This window comes from Oncorhynchus mykiss, chromosome Y (assembly GCF_013265735.2).
Source record: "Oncorhynchus mykiss isolate Arlee chromosome Y, USDA_OmykA_1.1, whole genome shotgun sequence".
NCBI lineage: Eukaryota > Metazoa > Chordata > Actinopteri > Salmoniformes > Salmonidae > Oncorhynchus > Oncorhynchus mykiss.
In genome coordinates this window covers 33426400-33442400 of record NC_048593.1, presented here as the reverse complement: position 1 = coordinate 33442400, position 16001 = coordinate 33426400, and the positions used below count along the sequence as shown (strand labels likewise).

The window sequence follows — 16001 nt, the reverse complement described above, 5'->3', positions numbered from 1 at the left end:
ACAGTATTTCCACATGGATAGAGGATATAGAATAGTCTGCTTCTAAACTTAATAAATGTGTGATTGTGAGAGATCTAAATACATGGCCACTGGCCACAGCTGGATTGCATATGAACGTCAGGTTGGCTCTACGGCGCTGTTTGCGTTTTGTGTAAGATAGTATTCAAATCTGTGGGGAGGGAAAGAAAACAGCTAGACTGACATTCCAACTGGACTCAAACAACGTTTTGGTCTGTTTCCTGGCAGCCCAGAATCTTGATCATATACTGCCTCTATGTGGTGAACGCAATGCATTCATTCTTCATTGTCTACTGAGAACGACTGAGTCATGACGCAGAAAAGGTAAAACATGGCACATAAACTACTAAATATTGTCCCAAATGGACCTGTTATTCTCAATTGACATTAGCATTTTGTCAAATGACTGTGACCATTGGACAATGGACCAGTCCCAACCAACCGTATCACATTTATTTAACTAGGCAAGTAAGTTAAGAACAAATTCTTATTTTCAATGACAGCCAAACCCGGTCCAATTGTGTGCTGCCCTACGGAACTCCCAATCCCGGCTGGACGTGATGCAGCCTGAATTCGAACCAGGGACTGTAGTGACGCCTCTTGAACTGTGATGCAGTGCCTTAGACCGCTGCGTCACTCGGGAGCCCATATGACCTAGCCAAGCAAACACACTGTTATCTACGGATAAGAAAAAGTATTTAACAGCCAAGAACATAAGATTAGATGAATTAGTAAAGGTAAATATCAATTAGAGGCCATGTCATTCAATATACCAACTGTGATAAACTAAGAAGCTGACATGAATGAACCCAATACATTCAAAGTGCTACAGAATTACAACAACAACAATGTGTTGCAGCCTGGCAGTGTAAGCAACAAGTTAGAAATGGTATATTTCTGATAGTGGATTAAAGGAAACATCTCATATCAGATTTTACCTTTCTGGGCTGTCAATTACAAGATATTATGGAGGCTTGTCCTAGTGTCAGTCCTTTTGGCTCATAACCCTCAGCAGCTCTTTGATCCCACAGGGCCTGGACACACTGACTCAATCTTATCATGGAGAACCCCATAACCAGCACAGGACTACTGTGGTGATGGGAAAATCTGTGTATATTTGAACAGAAACCAGTGATCATTACAGAGATCATCTTTAGCACCCACCGAAGGTTGAGAATACACAAATACTGTAGCTAATGTTCCTGTCCTTCACCATAAATAACCCCCATGTCTTCATATGAACCCTGTTTGTCTGGGCTCTTACTGTGCTTTTTAACCTTTAATTAGTACAGACCTTTAATCAAAGGTCAAAACACTCCTTTGATGGTCAGGGCTCTCTGACTGAGGTTCCTTTTTGACTCATTCCATTACTTGTAATAGCGTGTAGGTGGCAGGTAGCCTAGCAGTTAAGAGTGTTGGGCCAGTAACTGAAAGATATCTGGTTGGAGTCCCTGAGCCGACTAGGTGAAAAATGTGTCCATGTGCCCTTGAGCAAGGCACTTAACCCTAATTTCTCCTGTAAGTAGCTCTGGATAAGAGTGTCTGCTAAAATTACATCAAAAAATATGTAACTCCAAGTCTTTGGAAACAGTGAAATGCAGATCTGTGAGTCAATATGAATGAGTGTATAATTGCATGAGCGATCCAGGAAGAAGAGACAGACCATTTTCAATGGCCCCGTCCTCTTTTCCCATAGCTGGTGCTGAAACAGTAGTACATCTGGCTGCTGACAGAGTCCTGGAGTTTAGAGGGAAAATGCTGAGGGGCTCAGTGAATAAATGCATCACCCAGGGAACATGTACAACAACCTACACAAACACTGATCATCATGTGTGACCTGAATCAATACCAAGCCCTTCCTGAGAATTCCACTGCTAGTCAGTCAATCTGCCTCTCTAGCCTCAGCCAGAGAGGTTTTACTTAGTCAGCTCGGGGATTCGAAGCAGTGACCTTTCGGTTACTGGCCCAACGCTCTTAACGGCTAGGCTACCTGCCACTCTGTTAAACAGAGAGCCATGGGCAAATCCATGTCTCTCACCTCAGCTGTGACCTGCAGTGGGAGTAGTTGCTTGCCTCCAGTGCCATGCAAACATTATTGTGCAGTTCTATTCTTCTTCATATCATATGTGCTGGTACTTATTTATGTGATGTTTGTCTGGAAGTGAAATGCTTGCTATAAAAAGACAACAAACATTCATACAGTGTTACAACCAAGGATGAGAACCGAGCAGATACACAAATAACACACATACACACACGCACACATGCAGACATGCACACGCACGCACGCACGCACGCACACACGCACACACACACACGCACACACACACACACTCACACACACACACACACACACACATAAATACATGGGCTAGAAGGGATATGTAGGTCTCCTCCATGGGGTGTATGGCTAGACAAAAAGCTAGTGGCCCAAACCACACTACCTGCAAAGAGACTTTCAATCTAGGCCCAGGCATAAGGGACTGAAAAAAAATGATATTTTTATCCCAAAATGTGAGCTAAAAGGCAGAACTAACAGACAGTATTTGAAATCCCACTCAGTTAGTGTGTCAGTGCTGTCTTTCTCTCTGACTCTGTCAATCCAGAGAGGAACAAAGTCAACTGGTGTTACCACAGCTACATCAACTGGGACCTCCTCTCAAATCTCAGCACACTTCTAAAACAAATAACACCAAATGATAGCAAAATAGGCAAATTAATAACTGACTATAGTTTACTGTATAAACTTCCTTGTCCAATATTTAAAATCAAAATGCTAACTCAAGAGGAAATGAATGTGAGCAATGTTCATAAATAACTACGCTCACTCCTTTTGGTAGAAACTGCAGTCTGTCCTTGTTAGTAGCACAATCCGCCCCTCACCAATCAAGTGAGGAACAAATTGTGCCTCCTTAAAGCTTGAACAGAGAGATGCTGCTAAATGCTGAACCTGGAGTGTCACAATGTTTACTCAAGACAATCAATTTAAAAAGTCCTTCTCCTCACCCATCCAGCACCCCACTAGTTGTAATGGTGGCACTTCATAATAAACATAAAACTCTATATTCAGAAATCTCAGAAAACCATTTTCTCCAGTTTGATATCCACGAGCTATAAGCCTACTACGGTATAAAACTATGGATCAAAAAAATTGTCAGATGTAGCTCCATGGGAAAATGGAGATCCTTCATGATTTGAATCATTTCGTGAAAGGTCGTCAGGCCCAGCCCATTTCGGCCTTAGACAATTGGTCAGTTGCGGCGCGAAAGAATCAGCACCATGGACAGTGGTTTAAATTTCCATTTTGCCCTTCAGCGTCACTATTCTTGTTTTAACGGATACATTATATATGAGCATGGCCATAATATTTTCAGCAGAGACCGGACAGACTGTTCACACAGAGAAATTAAATAACTGCAATTTTGGGAAATATATTCATTTCCTCGAGGTCAAGGAAGTCAGGAGAGCCTAGTTGTGTTAGTTTGATTCTGGTTGCTCGTTTTCAAGTCCTACACCATCCACTATACCTATTTCTCTCAATGGATAGTATTCTACCGTAGACCTGTCGCTTATTTACTGTCTGGATCTGAACAGATACGGGTGAGGGCCAGAGCCTACAGGATCAAAGCTTTCATAACCATGACAGCCTCTGCTTGTGCGCACATCAATTTCACCCCTTGACCACAGCAGTTTTCTTCCTTTCACGCAGAAATACGCATATATGACGTTGATTGGGATGGGGAAGTACAGGTTCAAAGCATCCTAACTACAGTCGGCACAGTTGCTATGAAAGACCAGTGCTTTCATTTACACAAGCGCAAAGCAGCAACCGGCAGAGATACCAACTTTCCCTGGGATTTTAGAGATCACATGCAGGTTACGTTATCATGGATTTAAGGAATTCATATTTGTTTTTATTGACATCTACTACTGCCACTGTTTTGTAAACGTATCACGGTGAAGTTTCTAATCATTTTTGAAGAAATAAATTATTTCCACGATAATGAATATACTATACGCATGTGCGTGTAGGCCTACTGCATCGATTCCTCATATTTAATCAAAGCCACGACTATGTTGCACCTTGGGTAATGAATGTATCGTTTTAATCAACCAAATGATCCATGCCTTACTTTTCTGGAATCGTACGACATGTCAGGTGTCTCTCTCTCTCTGTGTGTGTGTGTGTGTGTGTGTGTGTGTGTGTGTGTGTGTGTGTGTGTGTGTGTGTGTGTGTGTGTGTGTGTGTGTGTGTGTGTGTGTGTGTGTGTGTGTGTGTGTGTATCAACGGTATCATGTAGCCTATGGAAACCACCCGCCTAAATGTTTAGCCTGTCGAATATTGCTGCAGAGACGCCCCATGGCTTCCCATCTGTTACTAACTCTCAAACATCTTTAAATCACTATTCCACATGTAGACTATAGCTATGTCGACAAGGGGAGAACGTATGGCCACTTGCAAATAAAGGAATTAGCCTACAGTTCTAATCATTTGATGTGCTTTGCCAGGATCGACTTCACTGTCAAGATTAAAGAATAAACTTACCGCAGTTTTCACACAAGATCCTTCCAACATCTTTTTTTAGATTATTCCCACGAGTGTCTATGGGAGCATACGACGCCTTGAAAACCAGAGGCTCATCAGTTGGGTCCATGAAAAAAATATACTTGTGATTCTTTATCACTGTGGTGCAAAGAGCCTCCGATCCGAATTCCCCCACGGTGACGAGCTGCTCCCGTTCCAGACCTCCGCTGTTCCGCGGCCACAAGTCCAGCACTTTGACATTCACACTGTACGCCTCGACTGAGTCGTTCAGAGGCGCGGACTGCACCTTGCCCTCGAACACCACGGCGGAATTGTAAGCCTGGTCCTGCAGAGAATTCAAACTCGGGGAGTAGCAGGCGAAAGAGACCCCGATGACCAGCATGGATAAATGTACTGAATCAAGCCTCATGCCGCCTGCTTTGGCTCGGTGGTCGCTGGTCGCGTTGCGGCAGGGCTCTCTGGGCTGCGGGGCGATGGCGGTGGAGCTGGGTTGAAGGGAGAGACAGCAAATAGGCTCCAGTAGCACGGCAGCGCGGCAGACCTTGCGTAAGTGTCCATGCCATCGGGATCCGCTGCTTTTTCCGATAATTTTGCAATGGGGAAACACCAGCTAGGAACCGGAAACCGCGTAGGCTAATGATGCTGGGTTCAAATCCCGTCACTGCATTCAGCTAAAAATACATTCTTAAATGCAAACGATTCGTGGATTCTTCCCTTCAGAAGATGCCATATGCTGCCATAGAAGCCTATCCGCAAGACGACGCCAGTCTATCTTTGCCCAGAAATCGCAGTGGTCTGGTGGGCGCCTTGCTCAGCAGTGATGGTTTTCTGTATAATTCGCCACAGAGAAAATACCCCAAATGCTGCAGTCAACAATTAGTTTTGTAGTCCACTTGCAAAAAATGCATACGATTCATCCCTCTAAATAAACTGTGTTTTGCTCCACGGGTAATAAACCGCCTTCTCCCACAGCCCGTCTCTCTCCGCCTCCCCCACTTACCAGAGACGGAGAGAACATATGCTGATTACCAAAGGCTCTACCACAAAAAAATGTACTTAAGATTGGAGCACTATGATATAGCCTACGCCGATACAACCGCTTTCGGTCACCACACTCCCCCCAAAAGCCAACAAATGACTATCACTTCATGCTCTTCCCCATCACCAAATGGTTTCACGTTAAAATGAAATAATGAAATAAATACTGAAATGCATCACGCGTCCGTTTTTAAAAAAGCTTATTAGAGTAGACATATCCCTCCAAAGGAAAAAGGTAAAAAAAATCGATTGAAAAAGCAGCCGTAATCAGTGCACTAGATATACGGTGTTTCAGCTGAGATGACGCTGCGAAAGCAATTCAAAGCCTTGGATTCTTCATCAGACTGTTTTGAATGAGTTTTGCGTCTCATTCCATTATGAAGTCATGCCCTGCATTCAGATCACATTCGCTGCTCTGCCTCTGAAAAAAACACTGATGCTGAGGCGCTGCATCAAATCCATACAAGTAAAACAGCTGCGAATGGGCTTTTAAAGACAGGAGAAAACATATCTTTCACAATATAACAATGCATGGACAGACACTTGGTGCATATTGTTTTATTTGTGTGGGCTGTCAATGAGACATGCGTAATGGCATGGAGAGAACATACACATTGAAATTGAATATAGGCCTATACAACACATTCAGAAGCACACATCCTTCTTGTTTTTGTATAGTGAATTAGCTAAATAAGGCTATAATTTGAATGCGGAGAGAGTCACTGGATGTGAAGCTGAAAGCATTTACGAAGGGCGACATCTGCTGACCAACAAACAGGTGAGGCGCGTACGTCAGATTCTGAAATGCTTGCCTCGAATATGACGATTAACAACATAGCATACTCAACCCCAAGGAAGCCTACATAGCAAGGTCAGACAAAGACAGATAGACCGACAGGAAGAAATTACATTGGCAACACTGAGCCTAAAACACGAAGGCAGACTAACAACGTAGAAGAAGAACGTATACAGTCTTGTTACTATTTGGCCCACTTTATCACATAAGATAGCGTGTATTGCCTCTTTGGTAACATAAGAAAGCTGACCCGCCCGTTAACAAAATATGAAGACCGTATTTAAATATAGAAGTTAAGGTATTAATATCCCCCCACCTCTCCACCAAACTTACTAAGAAACGCTCATGAACAGCACGCACAAAGTTTGTCATACTAAAAGATTATCCAACAAATAGGGAGGGCTACCTACTAACGAAAGACCTTAGATGAGTATGTGAAATGGCCCAAGAGACGCAGCAGCGCTATCTCGCCCACTCCATGATTTTCCCATGGAACGCACGAGATCGGAGAGCTGTCCATGGTGCTAACCCCATCACGCCCAACTGGAGAAGCAACTTGCGCCTTCTCTCGTGCGGCTATTTCGGGTGGTCTACTCAACTGTTGTATTATATTCTGTAAGTGCTAATAGAAAATCTGTATATCCATGAGAAGACATTTGTTAATGAAATTTCAATTTAGCCACCAACCACAATAGGTCTAGATTAAACCGCACATTTAGGCTAATTAGCTCGTCATTTGATACATATTCTGGAGATAAGGACTATAATACGTCTCTGGCTTTCAGGATGAACAGGTTGGCCATATATAACGACCAAATAAAGAGAGAACCTACATACAACCTCCGCCTACTGTACAGGATGGGGCTATGCGGAATGAATCTTTTATTTTACCCCAGAAGAGCAAATTTCACATCTACTAGAAAGGGTTTTCAATAAATAAAAAATGTGTTAAATTAATTAAAAAGGTATGCTCATTGAATTAAGACATTACAACGGACGCATAGGTTAGTTACCCTTCGGCTGAACATTGAGACAGTGCACGTATCAAATAAGTATTCAATTCTCCGAATAAATTAAAGTAAGACAAGATGCCTGAATAGATTGAAGTAGAGGGATAGATTTAGTAAGAAGCAACAGCACAGGTTTTGGTTCTCTTCAAAAACAATATCCAGAAAGTACTAGTGGGTTGAGAAATCCTCCTCAAGCTGCAATTTCTAAAGAGCAACAGTGCGAGGCGCACGCGTTTTGCAGTTCACCCAGTAACTGAGCGTGCTGACATCAGAGGACACGCGTGCGGCGTTGAACTTGTAGGCTACGTGCATCCCTCTCCATGCCACGACTCGCTGTTTTGTTCCATCTTGTGAAGCGGCGAATCACTGACAGTAGGCCTACAAGGAGTTATTCACCTTTGTCTTTTTAGTGTCTGTCTGCGACGAGACTACACCGAGGCTGTTCAGGCGCTCTGCCTGTAAACTAAGCGGGGTAAGATATGCCTATCCTTGTTGTAATAGGTCTGTGACTTTGGGAAGAGGACGACGGGTTTATTTACATGTCATTGGGTTAATCACTGCAAACCTCTTTCTCACTTAATCGTTGCTCTGGTATGCATGCGATTTCACTCAGTAGTGGACAGTAGGCAGACAGCCTTGACGTGATAGACGAGATTTCCGGTAATATCGAAAGTAGTTGCCAGTCAAGCAATGTTGACAACTGGCACTGCAGTGAATCGACAGGAGCCATATAAGACATGTCTGCAAAAGCCTATGGAGACTGACAACCTACATCGCGCCCTCTGGTTTTATTCATAGCATACCTCAACACAAATCGTAGGCGTTTTTAAGTCAAGAAATATACTTTTCACACAATGACAATGTTGTCACATGCATTCACAGCCCAATCAGTGTTTTTCTTTTTTGCATCCTTCTTTGTCAACCACTTTACTGACATGACACCTCTTGAAGTCATTTATGAGATTGCTGGATATCTTGAGTGTTTGACCTTTGCTTTTAATGACTTTCATATTGCAGTGTTTTGGACCAAGCATCCTGGGCCAAATGAGCCAAAAGATCAAAGGACGTCTATTATTAACGTATCATTCCCTTGTATAATATTGACCTATGATCCAAGACGAACACACAAAATACAAATCCAGCAGACAGCGTCTGAAAATGCAACTGTAACTCCAGAGGAAGGTGGGGCAAACGTGGATTTTCGAGATTTTACATAATTAAACGGTCATGTATATAGCATACAGACTTAATTATTGTAATATTTGCAACTGAGTGAAAACATGCCGGATATCCCCCCATTTTCAGAGGTGGATTAGTTTTCTTTGTATTATTCTGCTTCTTTGACCCTTGTGCCATGAAGATAAGTCGACCTGTTGTGGGGATAAGTCGACCTGTTGTGGGGATAAGTCGACCTGTTGTGGGGATAAGTCGACCTGTTGTGGGGATAAGTCGACCTGATGTGGGGATAAGTCGACCTGTTGTGGGGATGATCAAAAGTATGAATCCAAATAATGACATCAAGGGACCATTGAAACAATGTTCTTATCCATTACAGTTCCCAATTCTTGGACTCATGAAGAAGACGAGAACATTATTATGATAAATGGAAGCGAACACCAGCCTATACAACTGATAAATGGCCACATCTGCGCTCTGAGAAGTTCTATAAAACTAATATTTCAATAAGTGTGTGTGTGTGTGTGGGGGGGGGGGGGGGGTCTTATCAAAAGCTGCCATGCCAAAGGAGGGTGCACAAAATAGTCACTTAAAGGGGAAATTAAATAAGCGTTATTAAACCTTTTTTGACTGTACAAAATCAGCTATACAATTGTGAAAATGTATCTTACCTTACAATATAGTCTGATGTGTGAATCCAAAACGATGCAGTGAGATATTTTAGTGAGATATATCATCTTAATCAAAATATATATAATCACATACGCTACAAGACAACATACATTTTGAGGCCTCTGCACTGATGGACGAGAGGGAAAGACAAGCTAAATACTATCATATATCCATCAAATTCTATTGTCGTTGTTAAATAAAATGATTGCCTATAGGTAAATCTGTTGTCTGACGTTTTATGGGTCTCGTTCTTAGTTGCGAGTGAGACTGAAGCAATATCATTGTTTTTCAGCAACATCCTAACAGTTTCCTCTTCGATAAAAGTTTTCCTTCGGTCTATTTCTGAAACATTGACGTATACAATATCTCATTTGACTTACAGGTTGATTATTAGTCTATTTGTAGCCTAACCTTGCAGTTTATTCTTAGTGAGGGTCTATTTTCGATATTTCCATTTTGATTAAAGACATTTGTAAACAATTTGTAGGCGATGAGAACGTTTTGTAAAATATTTTTCAACAAATGTCCCGTCATTCACTATTACTTTGCTCGAGAACTGCGAAATTTATTTTCATTTATTAGGCCCTTATATGCGCCGCCCTTTTCCACCTTGAGGGATCGAGAAATGTATTTTTTCAAATGTATTATTGTCATAAAGAAATTAGACGTTACACAAAATGTGACCAGCGATGTGGAAATAAGCAACATTTGCTAGTTGAGATGTATGAAGCCAAATGAAAAACACTTAAAACAAAGTCTATTCAGCAATAATATTAATTTAGCTGTGATAAAACCAGATACATAAAAATCAACTGCAATCATTTTTGCTATATAAACAATTACAAATATGATAGATATAGGTGCATCTGCCGCTGGTGTCAACGTCACTTTCAAAATTAAAATAAATACAATTAAAATAAATGTCAGTGTCAGAGTAGGCTACAGGTCAACAAAGCCCCATTGGCATTCAGGTAGACATAGCCTAAATGAATATTTCCAGAACGAAACAATGTATATCATTCGATGGCGTGCATGTGGGCTAGACTAGAGAATGGAAGTAATGCATCTGTTTTGTTTATTGATAGATATTAGTTCTTAGTCCTGAAAGAATGAATAAGCCAGCGCATGATGCACCATATTTGCAATTTCTTCCTTCCTCAAGTGAACATCAACATCATGCATATCAAACGAAGATGTTTGTGGTCATACATCATAACGATATATCATATATTAGCTTATTCAAGTACATCTGAATAACAATGAACTTAATCAAATCAGCATCTAATAATCTAAATATTAGATGCATTTCATTTGGTCTACTTGTTTTTGTAACACAAGTATACACTTATTTGTATAGTTAGTTACATGCGTGTTCTTCTCTTCTAATAAAAAATCTAATGTTTTTTTTATTGCAACGCTTAAATCGTTGGTACTTTAGCATTTTCGATCAAATACACAGTTTCTAACACGTCCTTTACATCCTGATAATGGCAATAGCCTGTGCTATTTTTCACCAATGTTAAATCAATTAAAAAAGAACGTAAAATGACTTAAATTAAGTTTAAATACCATTTTTTTAAAGAAATTTCAGCAAATATAAATACGTAAGATAAAAAATGCGTTATAGTCGATTACACACGAGATATAATGTTTTATTGAACAAAAGTTACAATTCTATTTCACATAGGCTAACGATGGACTATAGCCTGCATCTCAGTACTAGAGGCGTCACTACAGACCCTGGTTCGTTTCCAGACTGTATCACAACCGGCTGTGATTGGGAGTCCTTTATGGCAGCGCAAAATTGTCCCAGCCTCTTCCGGATTAGGGTTTGGCTGGGGTAGGCCGTCATTGTAAATAAGAATTTGTTGTTAACTGACTTGCCTTGTTAAATAAAGGTTAAATAAAATACAAAAATAATTGCTACTTCTTTTATTCACACAAGCCATAAGACAATAGTAATAGAAGCACTGTTTAGATAACATACCGGACGAAACATAATTCTGAAAGCTACCCAGTCGGACGGATGGACTTTGATACAATGGAATTTAATGACTAATGATTAATAGACTATACATATCTAGTTCTTGGCTTACAGTTGAACATCTTCTGTTTCAAATTAAACAATGTGTTAGTTATGTCAATTATCATATTTTAAATATGTAACATTTTAAGTTTAAAATGTTGTGCATTTGTCTTGAGGTTATTTGCGCAGTTTGGAACTCGTGAGAGCAGGTTGCATATGACTGTATCACTAGGCCTACTATTTTCAGATTCAAATCAAAAGACTTGGCTTTCATAAAAATACAAATAAACATCCGATCAACGTAGGCCTAAAATCTGAGACACGAGTAGGTATCACAAAAGTGCAATTATGAAATGTTTGCCTACGGTCTATTCTAGTAGGCCTAACCATACTCTATTTGGTAGGCTACTCTCTTTTTGGTAGGCCTAACAAAACGAATGGTAACGGTTCTTTTAAGTAGACCACATTGACAGGGGATTGAAAAAAATACTCACCCTTTCACCATGATAGCATGTCTGTCTGGGCCTAAATTGTGTCATATCATCCCAAGGTCGAAACAGGAAAGATTGGTACAGCAACTGTATGTAAACGACAAAATAAATAAGCCAAACAGAGACACTTAAATCAACAGACTTTCTTATTAAACCTGGTAGCAGACCTTCCAGTTGTTTCCGAATAGGGGCGTCACTTACAATACTTAATATAGAGACAGAACAGTTTCCAAATGTCACGAATCAAGGCTTTCAGATTGATTTGTTAACAGTGGCGGTTAATTGGTAGGCCTACATTGGACAGACTAACAGTGTATAAATAGATATGCGTAAAATGTACCTTTTGGCCTAGATATCCATTTGGGTTTAATACTTAGACTACTACCAAAGTAGTAATAGATGGTAGGCCTGCATAGTATTTTCACGCAAGGGCAACCCTAACGTATGTAGCCTAATGTCAAATGTTTCCTTGAAGGTGATGCTCTGCAATGTTTTGCGGCCACCAAAAGCTGTCACTCATTCTATGCATGGCTTTTTGGAAACATGGAGTTCTTAATTTTTATTTCACCTCTTTTCCCATTGCATTATTTATCATCATTAAACCATAGGCTTACACACAACAAATTCGCAAACATAACAGACAATAACCAACAGTGCAATAACCTAGTAATAAGTTAGAGGAATTAAGCCATTTTTAGGCATAGACCTACGATTTTACGAATTAAGGTTTTATATACACGATCCAAGTAAAATGCCACGATTATTGCACTTCAGAATTGCTCGTAATCCAATTTGACAGTCAAAATAATAACTTCAATTTAAGCTTTGAAGTGGTAAGATTGAATCAGAATAACCTGAGAATTTAGACGCCGAGGAAAAACGGCAATTGATGTATGAATGCGCCACGATTGTATGTAGGCCTAAATTATATTATAGAATTTCCACTTTGAGGCCCCCTCAATAGATGTTCTTCTTGTATTTCCCTCTGTGTAGATCTCGCGAGAGTGGTGGCGTGGCTGGCTGTGTGGTTGCAGTAGACAGAGGGAGAAGGCAGGCAGCATCATGGCGGACAGAGACAGTGGAAGTGAGCAGGGAGGAGCAGCCACGGGCCCGGGCGTCGGTTCCATGCACCCGGTGACAGGAGGGGCGGGCTCGGCTTCCGGGCTGCAACACGAGACGCAAGAGCTGGCGTCGAAACGAGTTGACATTCAAAATAAACGTTTCTATCTGGACGTGAAGCAGAACGCAAAAGGCCGCTTCTTAAAGATAGCTGAAGTCGGGGCCGGGGGAAACAAGAGCCGCCTCACTCTCTCCATGTCAGTGGCAGTCGAGTTCCGTGACTACTTAGGGGACTTCATCGAACATTATGCCCAATTAGGTCCTAGCAATCCGGACATCGCACAGGATGAGCCGAGGCGAGCACTTAAAAGCGAATTCTTGGTCCGGGAGAATCGGAAGTATTACATGGATCTGAAAGAGAACCAGAGAGGCCGGTTTCTGAGGATTCGACAGACCGTGAACCGGGGGCCCGGTTTGGGATCCACGCAAGGCCAGACAATTGCTCTGCCTGCACAGGGACTTATTGAGTTTCGTGACGCTTTGGCAAAACTCATTGACGACTACGGAGTAGATGACGAACCTGCCGAGTTGCCAGAGGGTACCTCCTTGACAGTAGACAACAAACGCTTTTTCTTCGACGTGGGCTCCAATAAATACGGAGTGTTCATGAGGGTAAGCGAGGTGAAGCCAACATACCGCAACTCTATCACGGTGCCCTACAAAGTGTGGTCCAAATTTGGAAATACGTTCTGTAAATACGCGGAGGAGATGAAGAAGATCCAGGAGAAACAGCGGGAGAAAAGGGCATGTGAAATGCAGCAACAAGAGGAGATGCATGCTGATGATGCAGACGAGGATTGATATATAGAGCAAAAACATGCAAGAAAATAATCGAAATAACAAAGAGAAATTATAATAACTTTACTGTAAAAAGAAAGAAATCTAAAGATTTAACTGTAATTGTTTAACTCCAAGGGAGCACCACCCACAAAAAAAATAAACCTCCACAAACTGACAGTTATGACATGTTGTCACCCATCGCTGGATGTTACCCACTTACCCACCATTAATACAGTAAGCGGCTGCTAAACAAAGTAATAACATTATATATGAACCGTGTTTCCTACTTGATGATAAAGAACTGAGTGTTTATTTCTCTTATTAACCAATAACTTTTGTACACGTTAAAGATATTATTAGTGTTTGCAATGTTCAAATGGAATTATTGCCGAGTTATGAGAAACAAGTCCTTTTCATTTGACTTCAGCACAAAATCAGATATTTTAGTTTTTTTAACCAAAATTTAAAACCTTTTTAAGAGGTTGACATAGTGTAGGTCTACTTGCCACCCTATTTACTTGTACCTGTGAGTAGAGATTTGTTTACACATAAATCATATGAGGGCTAGGCCTGCTTTGGAATTTAGTTTAGATGTCATGCAGTCTGCCTATGTACTTTTTTTCAATGTCATGCAACGAAATAAGTGCTCTCTCTCTCTCGTGCAATATGCATTGCATTGAACTGGTCAATGGAACTCGACATGAAAACTTTCAAAAGGAATATTACTGTTGTAACTTTTGTTTCAGTTGAAAGTGTCGTCATGCAGATCGTTATACTATAGACGATCTTTGTGTCTCGTCATGCAATGTGTTTTTTAAAAAAAAGGTACCGTCTTAGATTAAGGAAGTGCAGTGACAACATGCAGCAAATGACATGAGAAGTGGTTGAGAACAGCATATTTATCATATAGACCACTCAACCCTGCTAGCACCACCTAAATTGGCATCATGGTCTATTGATAGTGCTGATTTTTTTTTAAAGTAAAGCATGGTTTTGAAAATCTGAAATGTATGTCAACATCAGGGCTTATGAATAAGAGGTTTTCTGTTGGGCAATTTGACACACAAAGGACCAGCAAATATCAGCCAACCAATAAGATGCCAATGTACCAATGAGTGCTGTTGCTGCATGTTTACCTGTACAAAGCCTGATATTGGTTTTCACACATTGTGGCTCAAGGACACCTCTCCAAGCTGCTTGTCATCCCTGTAAATGCTCAACTGATCTTTAGATTGAATGCTGGTCTGAATATCTGTTGTTTCCAAAGAAGCTGGAAACAATCAGATCATGTCAGATTTGTCCCAGTATTTAGTGAAAAGATGGCCTGGCATATTGGATGGAGTATAAAGCAGTAGGCCTAACTGTCCTTGAGCCCCCCTGGTTAAAGCCACTGGTGTAAATGGTACACGGATGAGAGCGTCCTCGGCATATAAACAACCTGGTGCCTTAAACACTCCACATGATTACATGCTGGCCTGATGCTTTGGATCACAGTTTGGGTTTTAGTTTTTTTCCCGTATTGCTTTTCCGTGTGCCGCAGCACAACTTGTGGTGCCAAGGGGTTCTTTAAGAACCCTTCCGAAAGGAAAAGGGGCAGATTACAAAGCTTTTTCTGCCACCTTTCCCAATCTCACTCTCATCCCCAAGCCATCCAGGTATCGGCCTACATGTAAATGTGAAAGGGGGTGGTCACCTAGAAGACAATGCATAGGAGGCTGCTCTTCACAGGCCCAGCCTGGCGAGGTGGAGCAGAGAGCAGTTGCTGACTGGTAACATCACTGTGGACTGGATTGAGGCTTGTTGGAGGCCCCCTTGTGACGCTCTCTGTGTGTAGTTCTATGGCTTGGGCAGTAATGTGTAATTTGTAAGTTGCTAAAGACCTCAATTAGGGGGAGTAGTAAGCATGTCTTATTTTGATTTGTGTTTAGTTTTTTAGTTTGAACTTTTCAGCGTTACTCCACATCGTTTGTCATTTTGAATGTTTGTTTTTTTTTGCTCACAAAGGATATTTTCTTTTCAGTGCAACATTTCATTACTGTGTGCAATATCCTATGTGCCGATTCATGGCAATATGTATATCAATTAAATATATGATTAATATTTGAACGCATGTGGCTGAATTCCATGTTTATTTCTCTTCAAGGTTTTAAATGCCTTTATCTGCACTTAAACAGAAGTCCAACCAGGGAGACAAAGTCAATCTAACAAAGCAAGCTTCATCCTTCCTGATGAGGACACACCCAACACCCTAACATTCACAATAACTAACATGCTGAGGATTAGTGTCGTCTGTTCCCTAGGCCTCTATTACCTCTCCCTATGGCTTGGG

The 16001-nt window shown here is 41.1% G+C and overlaps 2 protein-coding genes across 3 annotated transcripts in view; one reads left to right on the top strand and one right to left on the bottom strand.

The window, feature by feature from the left end:
* The window catches only part of nrg2a (neuregulin 2a), a 158268-nt gene extending 152356 nt beyond the window's left edge, over positions 1-5912 (bottom strand). Inside the window, exon 1 of one of the 2 annotated variants that reach the window (XM_021591457.2) lies at positions 4565-5912. In XM_021591457.2, the coding sequence (XP_021447132.2) occupies positions 4565-4973 (409 nt within the window). In that variant the 5' untranslated portion in view covers positions 4974-5912. The remainder of the gene's footprint in view (positions 1-4564) is intronic. The other variant, XM_021591458.2, reaches the window with a different exon arrangement.
* A 1795-nt stretch (positions 5913-7707) lies between these two features.
* Positions 7708-15782, top strand: puraa (purine-rich element binding protein Aa). Its single transcript, XM_021591456.2, has 2 exons — positions 7708-7880; positions 12767-15782. Exon 2 carries the CDS (start codon positions 12836-12838, stop codon positions 13691-13693), a length of 858 nt encoding a protein of 285 aa, XP_021447131.1. The 5' UTR covers positions 7708-7880; positions 12767-12835; the 3' UTR covers positions 13694-15782.
* Positions 15783-16001: the final 219 nt, after the last annotated feature.